This window comes from Miniopterus schreibersii (genome assembly GCF_964146895.1).
Source record: "Miniopterus schreibersii genome assembly, chromosome: 18".
Classification (NCBI taxonomy): Eukaryota; Metazoa; Chordata; class Mammalia; order Chiroptera; family Miniopteridae; genus Miniopterus; species Miniopterus schreibersii.
In genome coordinates, this window is record NC_138121.1 from 22,979,014 (window position 1) to 22,996,253 (window position 17,240).

Below are 17,240 nucleotides of genomic sequence, written 5' to 3' on the forward strand. Positions count from 1 at the left end.
GCATTGATACTTAAATAGAACATGGCCATTTTTGATTATTGAATTGAGGCTGTATTATTTATCATAAAGGGCCTACAGCCTACCTGTGTTTTCATCTAGGGTCAGGAGAGGACTATTCCATGAAGCAGACTTAAAGGCACAGTGGGAGAAAAAATAACATTGCTTTTGGAATTAAACTCCATTACTGTTCACTTATTCAATGCAGTGGTGAATCACCTACTTGTTGATGTATCTGACCAGATGGGCACTTCAGCCCACTTCACTCTGTTTCTTATTTTCCTCCCACTATTGGGTAAGGGGTCCTTTTAGCATAATATTACATCACAGTTAGCCTTGGGAGACAGTCAAAGGAACAGAGGTTTGTCTTAGAGGTGCCACACTCTGAAACATCCAAAAGGCCTTGTCCAGTCTTCTGGAAGGACCAGAAGTAGTTAGGAGCAAAGGACTTTCCAGGTGTGACCTTGACTACTTAGGATGAATCAGGACTCTGGAGAAAGGTCAAAGAGGCACACAAAACCGCAATGAGGACAACGACACCAAGAACAATAGGAAGAAAAAGAAAAGGCAGGCCAGCAGAGGAGCAACCATGGGCTCCAGGCCAAGGCCGGCTGGCCCACACAGACTGAGAGGTGGCCTGATGGCAAATGGACAATTCCTGGTGCACCATCTTCTAGACTCTGAGGGTTTGTTGTTGTGCATGAGTGTTCTCTCCAGTACTGCACTGTGGGCAGTTCAGGAATCAGGGCAGAATTACTTGCCTTCCTCACAGTCCTAGACCCCAAACTCCTTCAGGACAGGAACTGAGTAATTTGTGCCTTGCAGCAGCTGTGCAGTGCCCAAGACAGAGCAGGGGGCTCACTACGGCTGCTGGATGGACAGATGGGCAGGCAATGACCTTGTGCAAATCCTTTCCCAGGATTCTCCGTTGCCAGGAAGCCCTGAAAGACTCCTTCTTCCTCTTTCCTGCAGGCCCTGCAAAGTCTCGGGGGCCAGGCTCTGGAAGCAAGGGGCCCTCGGCAGTGCACCTCTCATAAGAGCCCATCTTGTGATGATCCAGGCACTGAGGTTACGTAGGTGGAAGGATTCTGCATGATTCTATAGTGACAAATATCGTTGTCAGCCATGTGTGGTAGCTGGGGTTGTACGAGATCAAACTCCATGAGTGAGGAAAGAGCCCTGTGCGTGAAACCTTCCAGGCATACCAGGGAATGGGTGAATGCTCATTTCAACACCCTAAAAATAATCGTGTGCCCCCATTCTCGGGTCCTCTGGAATCAAGCTGTTGCCACCCAGTGACTACCTGCCTGAATAACCAAAGCCTCGAGCCAGATGTGGGTGGGCAGGCCTGTGCTCACCAGGAACCCAGACACAACCTAGAAGCATCAGACATCTCAACCCCCTGGGGGCCCCAGAAACTTCTCCATTCAGAAACCACAGAACCTGTTTGTGAATTTCATGCATGGGCTGCAAAGTGGGGGGGACACAGGCAAATGCAGACCAAGTTCCAACCTTTTTATTCAAAGCAGCTTTGCACAATGTATAAATACTGCATATTAGCACACATGAAAATACAACTTCTAAGGCACCCAGAAATGTGTTCATACACGTTACAGGACCATTCACAAAGAGAGTGTACAATTTGCTCTAGACAGTCAGCATTTGACAAATCAGAAGATTATTATCCCCCAGCACTGTACCCAGTCTCAGGAAATATTTACAACGTGGTGAGAAAGGGTCAGCTGTACCTGCTCGGCAATTCTATGAAGTATTCATACTTACAAATATTCAGAACTAGTTCAAGACTCTCCCATGACAACCTGGCAAAAGAAAACGAGTAGCCTAATTCGCAAAGGTCTCCTTGGATTTTGGTGTGTGTGCTACATCCAGGATCAAATCCAAACACTCCTAGGGTGGGCTGGATAAGTTTTTGGTAGCCTGCTTCATTATCAGAAGTTTGGTAATAAGCCTTACCACTAGAATACCACTTCTTCAGCATCAAGCATTTCTCAACCAGTTAACGGATCAATAATTTTGTCATGAATGAGAATGGAGAGCATCACCTGGTGTGAGAACTGAAGAAAATTCTTCTCACATCAAGCAGGAATTGGAATGGGTTGATGTAGAACACAAGGAGGTGGAAATTCAGCGATTGCAGAATGACTGCTTAGTATAGACACATCTGAAAAACTCCCACTGAGGGTTATTATTCAGATGGCGCCGTCTACACTGGTCAGAGAACCTGGACGAATGCCAGACCTCCACCTTTAATGATAATGGATGAAGACTGGGACTGCACAGCAAAAACGCCCACCTGAGATAGCGAGTTTCAATCTGAGAAACTCATCTTTCAGGGCTTTATCAAGGTGACAACATATCCCTCTGTATGGCCAGCCAGGGGGGCATGAGGTTGGTGGAAGTGAGCAGTTTCTTTGTCCATGAAGCATGCACACCTGTCTCGATGTGCCTACAATCTATGAAACTCATGCTTTGTTGAAATAATGAAATTCTTTGGTCCTTGGTTTTATGAAAGGCAATATTTTCACAATCCTGTCAACATGGGCATCAGCAAATGACTTCAGGCTGGGACTAATGGCACAGGGACAAATTAAATACTAGATGGAAAACTCTACACCCTCCTAACTTCCCAGAGTCACCTTACTGAGCGCCAGCATCAGGCCAGGTGTTAGGCTAATGAGGCACGGTCAACCGGTGGAGATGCCAGAGCTGAAGATGAAAACCGGATGTCAGTTTTTCTGAAGGCTACATCCTGCCAACATCTGAAGCATATCTCCATCCCATTGGTAGATCAGTTGACTTTATGAACACTATTCAAGATGAACCAAATAATAACTTGACTTTAGCCATGCTATAGCCTTGGTTTCAAAATTATCTTTAAAGCCTAGGTAAGAAGAATCAGTTGGTAACTATGGAAGTGTGACCAACCAAAAAGAATCATAATTTTAAGAAAAGTTAAGTCCGAATTTTAGTTGGTTTTATTAGGTCCCAAACATAGTGGGTGCACCACCAATGAGCTTGAAGACTTATGCTCCATTGATACAGCCCCAGGTGGACGGACTCAGCTGAGGTGTATGCTCTGCACCTAGTTTGCGTTTGCCCTGCTGAACATGAGTGTAGTATGGCTTAACACACACAGTTCATTGATAAGATGCTCAGGACACATGGGAATGCTGATTATGTAACTGAAATCGACTTCAGATTGTCTACACAAGTAAGACTCACATGTAAACTTTAACATCTCTCAAGGAATGCTGATCTCAGCCAGGCTGGACGTTTCGAAGTCATCCACAAGAAACCTGGGGTCAACCACCAAGGTCAGGAGCAGGAAATGCCATTTGTTCAGAACAAATGATGGACCAGCAGCCCTCCCTGTGACCGTGTCTAAACCGTGTGAATAGTATAAAGGTGGCTCCAGAAAACCTGTCCTTGGTCCATGTGTATGGCCAAAGACAATCACCAAGGTGCCTATCTGGCCCCTGCCGCCATCAACTCAACCAAACTCTGCAGATAAGCCATGACTTACAGACTGCAACATGGCTTACGTTGCTTGGAAGAAACAACCCGTATTACCCTTTTTTTTTTTGCAACAAGCTTAAGGCTCTGTTCACAAATTCCATCGACTGCCACACAGTGAGAATTTATGGGGAGATCTTAAACTACGCATGTAGTTGCAAAGGTTGGAAAATTTACTGATCCTAATGGTAAGGCTTATTCACAAATGCAATACATTTTCAAATTATACTTCAAGAAAAAAAAAAAATTAACCTGCTCTCTAATAATATAAGAGCATTAGAGTCTAATGGGGAAAAAAAAACAACATTGGCACCAAACCAGTATGCTATTTTTTGAAAGAACAAGTGATATTAATGGAAAGGATTGCCTAAAACGCATATTCTAACTTACCACAGAAATATAAAAGTTTATATTTTGAAAATATATACTGTATTAAAGTCTGTAAGCATTTCAACCAAAATTTGCAGAAATAACTAAGCAACACTTATCTACAACAAAAATATACATGCAAGACAACCCCCAAATGGTTTCCCTTAAATATCTACAAAGGCAAAGTGTAGATTTTTAAAGATTATACAAAACCATTTACAGAGAATAAAATAAAATACTTAAGAAATCTCATTTAGAGTCTTAAATACTGTGTATATTAGTGAGTGTCTAAACTAATATATACAACAGACCTCAGTATGTGAATATAGAAGACAGAGGAGAAGTAATTCTGCATTTTAAATATTCACTTAGGAAAATCTGAAGATGTTTCTATGTGTTTCGCTTTGTTTAAAAAAAAACTTCCGCAGAAACCAGATTGTAAAACTGCATGAATGTAACTAAATTTCAAATTTTAAAAAGTTTACAAATTTTTAAACCAACAATTAATAATGGGAAATGCAATTCAGCACTCAGTCAAGGCTATTTTTAAATGTGGCTATTCAGAGATACAGTTGCATTGTTCAAAGTCTATTATGATTATTATTTTCCATCCTCATACTAAACTTTATATAGAAAAAACCACATTTTTATGATTCAGAGAGAACTTTTCCTAATTTAATCTAAACCAAACAAGAATAACATTTTAAATCAATCCTCTACTACCTTCGCATAGTTATCCAATTTCATCCTTGAAGGGTAATTTCGATGGTGTTTACCCACAGACATTATTCCACAGCCAGAAGAGACACGTGGGTGTATCAGCATTATCCTGTGGCTTCTGAATGGCGAGGAGCTCTGCCCACCTTCGCCAAGCTCTACACAAAGTCCTTTTGGAATGTGGCTGTCAACGCAAGTGGTTCCACTACAAGACCAGGATGCTCATCACCAGGGACTGGAGCAGGGAGGAAGGAGGGTTCTAATGCCTGGCTAACAAGATGGCAAGAAGTGGACTGCCTACAAGGTTCCTTGACTAAAGAGGGACCCTCAACTTCCCACCCAGAGCTGTTTTTCCAACTCCACAGGTAATTCTGGGATGCAGCTGCCAAAACAAGACACAATTCCTCAAAGACTTGTCCAGGAACTGACAGACACAGGGTGGAGGGTGGGCAAGGCAGGGCAGAGAGTGAAGAAAAGGGTCCTACGGGGGAAGGGAGGGTGCTGGGGTAGAGGATGACAAGTGAAAGCCAGAGCCCGATTTCACGGAAGCTGTTAGGACAAACCCTGACACACCCACAGGCCTGGTATTTTCCATCCCAAGTCACTTTGCTGTGTTTCACCTACACATTACCCAAACAACTACTCAGAAAGTGAAAAAATTCAGAGCGTCAGTCTACCCTGCAGTAAAGATTTAACCAACTTTTGCCCAATTTGTGGAACATCCCTCTTGAATTGACTATATGGAAACAACCCAAACACAGACCATCTTTTGAACACCTCCTTTTGTAACTAGAACCTAGAAATTAACAACGGGAATTCCACCTTAGTGATGGTTTCACATTCCTACCTTATCATAGATCCTTGAAATGTTTAGAAGTTTGGATATGTCCAAAGCTAAAATAGTTCTGGCGCTTTCAGCAGGGAACAAAGATAGGCATTGACCGAAATAAATTTCCAAACCTTCTCTTCCATCTCCAACAAGAATCCTGACACTGCTCCTATGGTAAACACATCTGCCCCTAGAAGGTAAGCAGAAAGCAAGGGTCTCTTTCTTTAGAGGATTTAGCAATGCTGCACAGATCATCTGCCACAACACCCAAGAATGAGGTTTCTCTGGGGGCTTCGGGAAAGCATACATTTGCTTTCTCAAAGAGACAAAACCCAAGTGGAAATGCGACAACAGGCATTTGGGCAGAAGCAGGTGTTTCCCTAGGATAATTCCCTATAGTCCAGGTGTGCAGTTCCTACAGGATCCCACGTGCCAAGATGGCCCAGATGAAAGAGGGTAGAAGATAAGAAGCTTCATGAAGTCATGGAGAAGCTCAAAAGTAGAGAGGCTTTCCACAGAAGGAACGAAGGCCATCTTAGGGATCAAGAGTCCAGATAAACTTCAGATTCACTGTCTAAAGGACCATGTCCCTGGCCATAGAATAGTTGCTCAGGGTGTTCTCTGCAACACAAAGCTCAGAGCCATGAATCCTATCTGCCTGGTCCACTGCATCTGGTCACCTTTCAGAGAGAAAAAGGACCAGAGAGAAGCTCATGACCAACCATAGCAATGACCCTCCTTCTCTCAGCCCACCTCTCCTCCCCCGGCTGTGCCCAACTCTCACTGCTCCACTCAACTCTCTACAAGGAAGGGTCCTGAGAGACCGGTGACTAACATAGGAAAAGAGAAGACGGGCGAGCAAAGGGCCTCTGAGGACACTCAAGGGCAGCAGAGTGAAGAGAAAAGCTCCATCGTGATTTCTCCCAAGAACAAGTATTCCATCGCCACAGTGAGAGCCGTTTTACACGCAGAGGACCTGGTGCAGAGCGATCCCTTTTAGCCACAGACGTTCTTTCATATTTACCTCTCTGAATTTTATTTCTACGTGGTTCCTTGCTACAATGCACCAAAAAGCATAAACCTCATACGGGATTTGGTCCAGGGCAGTATGAAAATAGTATCTGTGTGAACGACAGATATCATAATATATAAACAAAAATAAATAAATTAAATAAGTCTGATTAAAGAAAAAAAACATTTTCCTAGAAGTTTATGTTTTTGCAAAACTAGCTTTACATATAATACACATAAATTATCAGAAATTCCACTTACATTGTTTTAAAAAATATATATTTAACAAAACATTCCTAAATGTACAATATCTGGGTTTGTAAATCACTCAGGTGGGTTTTAAGACCAAGCCCTAAAAGTCACACAGATGTACATCAGAGAGGAGACTGAGGCTGGCTCTGCACAATCTCATTGGTCTGGGAATTCCCTAAGATGGACCGTCTCCCTTCACCAGATCTGCACTTAACGAGAAAGGGCATGGTAGCCTAGTCTCCAGATCAGAGGCACTGTGTAGACACGGTCTGAGTCAGAAAATTGGGGAAACTGGTCTTCCCCTTCCTGGACCAGGATGGTGCATTTCAACAAGTGGGGACAGAACGGTACCTGGAAGAGGCCTGGGAAGATATAGCCCTCGATAGCTCCTAGCCAGTTGGGGTAGGGACATGGGGGAGGCCAAGTATGCTGCGTTTCCCATCTGTTACACAAAATCAAACCAATGCGGAACAACCAAAGGAGAAAACGAAATTAACACAACCCTAGGTATAGAGACACCTTGACAAACTCCTTGGCCGGGCTTACTCTGGGCTCCGATTTCTGAAACACAGGGCAAAGCTGGAAGTCAGGTGCCCTTGATCACTGGGGCAAGTGAGCTGGGGCCCTTCAGACTTCGTAAATTTTGTCCTGCAGGTAGCTGAACAGGGAATCCAGGCCTTTGGAGGAACTCCAGAGCTGCTTCAGCATGAGGCATTCCTTCTCATTCACATCTTCAAGCACCGATTTCAGGAAGCTCCGAACGAGGCATTTCGACTCCTCCAGCACCTGAGGGGAAAGGCACAGCCTCATTAGCCGGGCATCAGCGACTCTGCTCCAGGAGGCACCGGTCAACCTGATGTCCAAAGCCACAGGACTGCCTACTGTAGTCGGGGCTTCCCGGGCCCATGTCCCTAGCCATGCCAGGAATGGATTCCATGCCACCATGTTGAGCCCACATCATCCCAGCCCCAGAAGCTTTGTCTTTTACCCAAAGATAACATAAACTGTTTCATCTCCTAGGGTGTCATGAAAATGTTTAGCAAACACTGCTTTCCCCTCCCTGCACTTCATTTTCATTAACTGTGAAACAGAGCAACGATACCTAACTCAAGGATGGTTGGGATCACAGTAAGATAATGAAATGAGCTAAGGGTTGTCTGAGCATCCACATGAGCCACCTCAACAGCAATGCCCCTCCTCCAAGCTTAGTAGTAAGAGCAGCAGTAATAACAGTAGCAAGCATTGTAGTAATGAGTATAATAATTACAACAATAGTAGTAGTAATGAGTGAGAATAGTGAGAATAACAATAGTAGTAATGCTATAGTGTTATAGAATAACAGTAGTAATGTTATTAAAGGGGTAGTAATAGTAGTAATGTTATTAATAGAGTAGTGATAATGGTAACAATACTAATAATACTGTAGCATTATAGCAGTAATTATACCAATAGTAGTAGTAGTGTTATTAAAGGAGTAAGTGATGTTAGTAATATAGTAGTAATAGTGGTAATGATACTGATACATTATAGCAGTAATTATAATGATATTAAGAATGCAGTGGTAATCATAGTAATACTAACCATAGTAATGCATAACAATTGTAGTGATCATATTATTAATAATAATAATGCCACTACAATCACCATTAACCAATAGGTCTATGAGAAACATTTTCCTGCATTCTTTCATCTTTTGCTCATGGTAGCTTCATCTATCCTTATAGATGAAGGATCTACACTCAATAAAGTAAGGCTGCCCAGAGTTGCTTGATGGACGTGGCCTGCAAACATCTGCTGATCCTAACAGGCTGCACTCTGCCTCATTCTGGCAGAGGCTCCACCAGCAAGTGCAGCATCTGACTGGCCTCCACCATCCTCTGCTGATGTCACAGCTTCAGGTCCCACTCTCAAATAGAAAAAAGCAAGACAAGAGCTTGCCTGCTCAAGCAGGCTGGAAAGGGGCTATGACCTTATTCTTCAGCTTGGGCTGGGGGCGAACAGGTGGTGAGAATGGGCTGGCAGACCAAGAATTCCTCTGAAGAACACCATCTCCCAGAGGCTGTGCGTAGATTCCTTTCTTTGACAAATCGACCTAAAGCTCCTGAATTCATAACCATTGATAGGAGAGGTTCCCTTGCCATGTCTAACAGCCGGTTCCACCTGAAAACCTCCACTGCCCAAAGACCAAACTCCTCAGTGGAGCTTTGGGGCCTTTCTCCTACCTTCATTTTCATGCTTTGTCCCTTGACTACCCTGTGAACCTGCTCACACCACCATGACCTGCTGCCTAACCTCCATGTGGGTCTTTGGACTTGAGTGCTCTAAACTCACGCTGTTTCTTCTTCTTAGAATTTCTACCTGCCTCCCCAAACTGGAACAGAAGAAGCAGAACTGTTACTATAAGTGGATGACCTGATATTATATATAAAAAACCCTACAGACTCCACCCAAAATCTGTTAGAACTAATCAATGAATTTGGTTAAGTTGCAAGATACAAAATGAATATTCAGAAATATGTTGCATTTCTATACATTAAAAAACAATCCAATTTACAATTGTATCAAAAAGAATAAAATAGCTAGGAATAAATTTAACCAAGGAGATTAAACACCTTTACTCTGAAAACTCTAAGACACTGAGGAAAGAAACGGAAGATGACACAAATAAATGGAAGGATAGACCATGCTCATGGATTGGGAGGATTAATGTTAAAATGCCCATACTACCCGAGGCAATCGACATAAAATTTAATGCAATCCCTATAAAATCACTAATGACTTATTTCACAGAACGAGAACGATAATCCTAAAAAAATTTTTACAATATTTTTAATGATTTTCAGAGAGGAAGGGAGAGGAAGAGAAAGAGAGAGAAAAACATAGACGTGAGAGCAAAACATTGATCGGCTGCCTCCCGCACACCTCCCACCAGGGACTGCGCCCACAATCCAGTTATGTGCCTCTACCAGGAATCAAACCACAACCCTTCGATGCACCGCACGATGCCCAACCAACCGAGCCACAATGACAAGAGCACTAATCCTAAAATTTATATGGAACCACAAAAGACCCCAAATTGCCAAAGCAATCTGGAGAAATAAGAACAAAGTTGATGGCATCATGCTCTCTAGTTTCAAATTACAGTAATACTACAAGGCTATAGCAATCAAAACAGTATAGCACTGGCACAAAAACAGATCAATGGAACAGAACAGAGAGTCAGAAATAGACACACAATTCTATGGTCAATTAGTCTACAACAAGGGAGGCTAGAACATACAATGGGGAAATGACAGTCTCTTCCCTGTGTTGGGGAAACCGGGTAGATACATGCAAAAAATGAATGTGGACCACTTTCTTCCTCCATATACGAAAATACACTCAATGCCATAAAACTCCTCGAAGAAAACATAGGCAGGGAACTCTTTGACATCAGTCTCAGAGATGTCTTTTGGATATGTCTCCCAAGCAAAGGCAACAAAAGCAAAAGTAAACAAATGAAACTACATCAAACTAAAAAGCTTTTGCACAGTGAAGGAAACCATCAACAAAATGAAAAGGCAACATACTGAATGAGAGAAGATATTTGCAAAGATACATCTGATAAGGGGTAAATATTCAAAATATGTAAGAAATGCACATAGTTTATCACCAAAAAAATCCAATTAAAAGGTGGACAGAAGACCTGAATAGACATTTCTCTAAAGAGGACATACAGATTTCCAAAAGGCATGTGAAAGGATGCTCAACATCACTAATCATCAGGGAAACACAAATCAAAACCACAATGAGATACCGCTTCACACCTGTCAGAGAGGCTCTTATGAAAAAGTCAACAAATGGGCATTAGCGAGGCTGGGGTGAAATGGGAAACCCTTGTGCATGGTGGGTGGGGTTATAAATTAGCGTAGCCACTGTGGAAAACAGTAAGGAGATTCCTCAAAAAAATTAAATACAGAACTACCATACAACCCAGCAATTGCACTTCTGGGCATCTATTCAAGGAAAAGAAAACACCAATTCAGAAAAGATATATGCAGCTCTCTGTTCACTGCAGCACTATTTAAATAGCCAAATATTAAAGCAACCTAGGTTTCCATCAATAGACGAATGGATAATGAAGATGATGTATACATACAATGGGATATTATTCAGCAATAAAAAGAGTAAAATCTTACCATTTGAAGCAACATAGATGGACTTAGAGGATATCTATGCTAAGTGAAATAAATCAGACAGAGAAAGACAAATACCATATGACTTCACTTTTATGTGGAATCTAAAGAACAAAATAAACAAAACAGAAACAGATTCATAGATACAGAGAACAAACTGATGGTTGGCAGATGGGAGGAGGGTTGGGGGGCTGGGTGAAAAACGCGACGGATTAAGAAGTGCAAAATGGTAGTCACGAAAAGTCACAGGGGTGTAAAGTACAGCATAGGGAATATAGTCGGTAATATTGTAATAATTACGTATGATGCCAAGTGGGTACTAGAATTACCAGGGGAATCTCTTTGTAAAACTTATAAATGTCTAACCACTATGGGGTACACCTAAAACTAATATAAAATAATATTGAATGTCAACTGTAAAAAAACCTTAAAAAACACACAAAAGAATAAAAAATAAAACCAAAGAACAAACAAAACAAAATAGCAACAGACTCCTAGATACAGAGGACAAACTGATGGTTGCTGGGGGGGAGGGGATGGGTGGAAAAGGTGAAGGGGAATGAGTGGTACAAACTTGCAGTTGTAAAATAAATCAGTCAGGGGGACGCAGGGAAGAGTCAATAATATTGTAATAACTTTGTACGCTGACAGATGGGTACTACACTCATCGTGATGATCACATCGTAAGCTACATAAATGCAGTAGCACTAGGTTGTACACCTGAAATTACTACAATATTGTATGTCAACAATACTTTAATAAAAAGTATTTTTTCAAATTCCTACCTGCCCATGCAGCTGACCCTAGGGTCATCAACCATCCATGTTTGCCCAGGACCAGGGGGTTTCTGGGGAACCAGGGATTTTTCAGTGCTAAAACCACAAGAGTCCCAGGCAAATGGGGACAAGTTGGTCACCATAGTTATTGGGAAGATTACAAGAGAATCCGTAATAAGTGTTCATCAGCGATGCAGGACCATGACCACCCATCGTCATCACTGGTACAGTCAGGCTTCTGGGGAGAGGAGCTTACATACAGTAAGTGCCCTATAAAGGCTGAGGGGTCGAATCCGGAGAGGCACAGCAGCTGGCTGGGGGCTCGGGATAGACGGGGAGAAGGGAGGGTCACAGGTCTGGCCCCCTAAACCCAGCCCAGAAAGGGTCCTCCAGCCTTATTCTACCAGCGCGCCTTTCTCATTTCCTGAGCAGGCCCTGTGGTTTCGGGGCAGCCCATTCTCCACCTTTCAACAGGATATTTCCACACTGTGCTCGGAGTGACTTTTATGAGATAAAAATCAACACTTAATTAAAATCTGCGCCTGGGAGGAGGTGTCATTTATTTATCTATTTTTCACTGTGTCTTCAGAGTCACACGGTGATGCTGGAACGTGCCAAGTGCTCCGTGGGCAGGAGAAACACCGGGACGGCATGGGCTGCCTTCTCTCATCCCTCGGCCGGCTTAATACACTTGGTCCTTACTTGCCCCTGCTCGTCTTTGCAAACTACAGATGCTTTGTGTTTTGGGGGTGTTGAGGACTTTCTTTTAAGGCAATGCTTTCTTCCCCAGAGTATAAATCTCTTCTGTGAGGTTTTTTAAATTGGAAATGATGGGGAATACCAATAGCGCTGACCTCAGCACCTCCCTCTTGGGTTTAAGCACTCAAGTGAGACGGGGCATCTGTTAAATTACACAGGGCCTCTCACGTACTCCCTGCATGATCTTTGGCAAATCAATGAGTCCCTGTCGGCCTCACTGCCCTCATCTGCAAAAAGGGTCTCTTGTGATGACAAGAACACAAAGACAAAGGACTCACCAGTGCACTGCAGGCCGCCATCTCCTTGACCCGCAGCATGACCTCCTGGCTGAACGTGGTGGGCCAGAAGACCTGGGACACCAGTCCTCTGCTGCACGCCTCCTGGGCAGTGAGCTTCCGCCCACAGAAGAGCATCTCATTAGCCTGAAAAAGCAAAAGCAGGGGAAGGCTGAGAGCCGGGGGACCACCTCCCGTGTCTGTTAGCGACGCCTGGGCCTGCTGTAAGTGTTCCAGGTCTGGAAGGCAGGGTTCTTAACCCGGGTCTGATAAACTTTGGGAACTATGAGCAAATATTTGTGTCTGTGTGCATCTTTCTGAGCAGAGGGTCCACAGCTTTCATTAAATTCCCAAAAAAAGCCAGGTACCTAATGTGGCTTCGTCTGCCCGATCCCCTGCCTCTGCCATCTGGCAGCAGACCCCCAGAAGTGAGCATGCACCTCTGGCTGGGTGCATTTCCACACTGCGTGACTGGCCTGGGGTTGAACAGATGATCCCCTCCCCTAAATAATAAGGCTCTCTGTGAGGTTTCTAAGCTGGAGGTGATGGGTAAGAATCTTTCTCCCTCCCTGGTTGCAGGCTAAAGTCAATGGGTCCAGGGCCACCGGCTGCTGTGCCCCCGCTCTGTGGACAGGCAGGTCCCCAAAGAAGGAAGGAATGGAGGACACGAGTGCTGACAGTGCTTGAATCCCTGGACCAGTCACCCCCAGGGGCATTCCACTTCTGGGCTTGTCAGTTATGGGAATCACCCTTCCCCCCACCCTCCTTCAAGCCAAAGTGTTTCCATCACTGGCAGCCAAAAGGCTCTTGCGTAACCGTGACACCAACACAGAGGAGCGTCTCCTGGTGGCCCAGGGCTGTGCACAGGCACTGCCCAGTCTTGAAAGGTGGAAAAGTACCCCCTGCCTTCTGAGGCTCCTCTGCACACCACTCCCACAAAGAATTTCCTTTTGCTTTGAAGTTCACGGCTGTCATACACGTTCTGGGAGGACCTACGTGAACAAGGTCCTGGGCACAGACAGAGCACAGTGCTGTCACCTCTGAAACTCACCAACAGGAGATTCTCGCACTGATAATTAGGGCTTAATGGTAGCAGCCATGTGACAGGGCCCTTATCTCTTTCAGGATGAGTCTCCACCTCCTCACAGGGCAGCCGACTCCTTCCCTAGCCTGCCATCGACCTGCTTCCCCTACTCTTCCTTCCCCATAGTCTTAGCCACTCTCGGATCAACACTGAAATGCCAAGCTCTCCAGGCCTCTGCGTCCATGCACGGCTTCCCTCTTTGTTCTGGTTGTCACTAATAGGTCATGATGACCCAAAGGACAATCTTTCATGCCAGAATGGGAAACTCAATAGAGTCGGTCACAAGCCCATAGCTTGCATTGGCTAGAGGCTGGAAGACAAATATATCTATCATTATACTTATTTAGGACCACCTCTGTCTCAGGACAAAGGAAAGGAACTCAGTGGAAGGGCCACATTCTTAGAGTTTCAGAAATGACTGAAATGAGAGAGAGAAAGAGATAAGACTGTACAATGTTAACATTTTTGTGACCACAAAGGACGGGAAGGCACTGGAGTGGCACTGAGCTTGGGCAGAACACAGTGGCTGAGATCAGAAGGGAAAGTGTTTGCTTCCTGGGCTCCCTGCCTGCCTCATTTTTCTGCCCCTGGTAAGACTGAGTGGCCTAAAGCAGCCGAATGAGTTGTGAATCCGAATGGCCTTATCTGTCCCTGCTGTGGGCCCTGCTGCATAGACGTGGTGCTGGGGGTTTGAGGGCTGAGGGTAACCTCCGCTGGTCTCTTGGTTGCTATTCCTGCTTCATGCTACCATCAAAGCGAGACAGCCCACGCAGAAGTGGGGGAAGGGGAGCTCCACCCTTCCCGGCTCACTGGAGCAGTACCCTGCTAGGGCCTCCTCTAACCTGCCCCATGGAGCTTGGCCCTGTCGTCTGGGTCATGATTCTTTGGTGATTTTCTGGGGTCTCCTAGGACGTCCAGCATCTGTAGGCAGAATGCTCCCAGCAGCCTTGGGGAGCAGAAGCAGACCTTGGTGGGGCCTGTACTGCATCAAAGCCACTTCAAAGTGCCACCTGTCAGACCTAGTATACCAACCACCCACTGAACCCCTCCTGTGTCCTGGTGGTGCTAATCTCAGACTCACTATTCAGGCGGGTGCTATTTTACAGAATACTGATTAAGAACACAGATTCTGTGTTCATATCCCACAACTTCCATTACCACTGTGTGACCTTAGACAACTCACTAAACCTCTCTGATTCTCAGTCTCCACATCTGTCAAGAGGGGATAACAGTGGTCCTACCTACAGGGCTGACATGAAGATGAACTGAGTTCATGGCTGTCAAGCCCTGGCCCCAGTGAGTGCTTTCTGAGCTGTTATGACTCACCCCTGCCCAGATTTGCTTCCGGCTGCTGGTGCAGAACCTGACCACAGCCTACAATGGATTCTGTGACCTTGCTTGAACACCACTCTGCCTGCTTACAAGGAGGCTTACCAGCGCGACGCCCAGGATCTGGGGGAAGGTGTAGGAGGAGCAGCCGGCGGGCGTGAGGCGGATGGTGGCATAGGGGGTCTGAAACCAGGCCTTCTCGCTGGCCCACACGATGTCGCAGAGGGGCAGGATGGAGGCACCCAGGCCCAGGGCGGGCCCGTTGATTGCCACCACGATGGGCTTCTTAAACTGGATAAAGGCCTTCACAAAATCCCTGGGGAAAAGAGAAGACCCGCTTTAACATGTGGCCAGGCTTGCTGAGACCATGTGACGCCCCTGGTTGCACTGAGACTGAAATGAGCTTCCCCAGGTGCTGTGAAGCACCTGCAGGTCCTCAGAGAAGAGTGGGTGCAAGGCTAGGGTCTCATTCTCCCAAATGCCGGGCCACTGAGCTGCATTTACAGGCCTGGCACCCTCAGAGGTTCATGCCCAATTTACAGAAGGGACCTAATGGAGTGAGCACATGTCCGAGTCCACCCAGAGGACCCGTCACACCCACTGTGCCAACACTCCACCAGCTCCCCTGCCCTTCCACTCCCTAGATACTGACAACCTGTAAATATCCCAAGGAAGACAACCTGAATATTAAGATTCAGAACCAGAACCAGAACTAGAACCAAAAGGAGGGTGTTACAAAGAGGCATATCTGAACTCAAGGAGAGAAGAAATGTTCCAGCGGCACTGGCTGAAGGCGGCATGGGCAGCTTCAGGAGGTGTAAATTCCTCATTATTGGAGATCATGTTGGCTTGATGATAACTTTGGGTGATGTTATACAGAGAATTCAAGCTTCAAATGGTGGGCGTGGGTCAGGATTGATGACATCTAAGATTTCTTTCAGTACAAGGGTTGTCTGATTCTGAATTACCTAAAGGGATGCCAGATTCTCAAGGGTGGTTCTAGAATGCTGACAAGTGTCTGTGTTAGGGTAACTTTGACCAAAACTGGGGAGAGATGCTGGGCTCCCCTGGAGGCATGAGGCATCTGGAATCATGGCTACAGGATTAGGCAATATTTTATCTCCCTCACCTTCTGCATTGAGCAAGGCTACAGCCTGCATCTTTATCTATTATGCAGAGCCACCCGAAATAACCCTACTTCCTTTACCTTACACGCCTTTTGCCTCCCCGCTACTTGCTACATAAGACCTATAAAATTTTAATATTCATCTGGACATGGAGGAAAGATCCAAGATGTCTAGTAAAGCCTGCATCCTTCATTATTCTCAGGTGATAAATTGGAAACTACCAAGAACTCACAAGAATAAAATCGAAACTCCCAACAGTGACCTTGGTCTACCTCTGCTTAGGTCTCCAGGCTTATCTCATGTCTCACACGCCCCTGCTCTCTGTGCATGAGCTGCACGGCCCTTCTGAGAGCTCTTGGAAAACACCATTATCACAATTTGCAGTTACCCTAATTACTTGCTTGCTTACTTGTGTCTGAATTCTCCTCCCCTTCAGCTCCTTAAGAAAACCCATAGGCCTGCCTTGTGCACTGCTTGGTCTCATATATATTGGAATTAACACTTGGTAAATATCTGTTGAATAGATACAGGACTCTCCCAGAGCAAGAGCAAAGACTACAGATGTATGGGAGTGACATACTATTTCTTCACCAGACCTGATTCCCCCCTTCCCTCTTCTTCCTGAGTCTACTGCTAAAACACATTTCCCAGCCTCCTTGCAATTAGCTGTGGCCAAGTAACCAAGTGCTGGCCAATGGAATGTGAGTGGAAACCATATACACACTTCCAGGCTTGGTGTGTGGAAACTTGTCACCATGCAGTCCTCCCGGCCCTTTCATCTTGACAAGCATGGCAATCTTAGAAGACATTTGTTGAGCCACAAAATAGGAGTTTGGGTTACTGAGTCACCACTTGGAGGATAGCCATGGGCTGATCAGTAACATCTGTTTTAGGTTCACATATGCTAGAAGTACATTTCCAGCACAACTGAGTGATGATATATACTTGGGGTTTATTTGTTACAGCAGCTAATACTTAACTAATACAAATATCAAGTGGATTCATC

At 44.9% G+C, this 17,240-nt stretch overlaps 1 protein-coding gene across 1 annotated transcript in view; it reads right to left on the bottom strand.

Annotated features, from left to right (window-relative positions):
- Window positions 1-1,498: 1,498 nt before the first annotated feature.
- The window catches only part of CDYL2 (chromodomain Y like 2), a 128,680-nt gene continuing 112,938 nt past the window's right edge, over window positions 1,499-17,240 (bottom strand). Inside the window, exons 5-7 of the mRNA XM_081117610.1 lie at window positions 15,213-15,423; window positions 12,698-12,841; window positions 1,499-7,495 (exon numbers count right to left, since the gene is read on the bottom strand). Coding sequence (XP_080973736.1) covers window positions 7,337-7,495; window positions 12,698-12,841; window positions 15,213-15,423 — 514 coding nt within the window. The 3' untranslated portion in view covers window positions 1,499-7,336. The remainder of the gene's footprint in view (window positions 7,496-12,697; window positions 12,842-15,212; window positions 15,424-17,240) is intronic.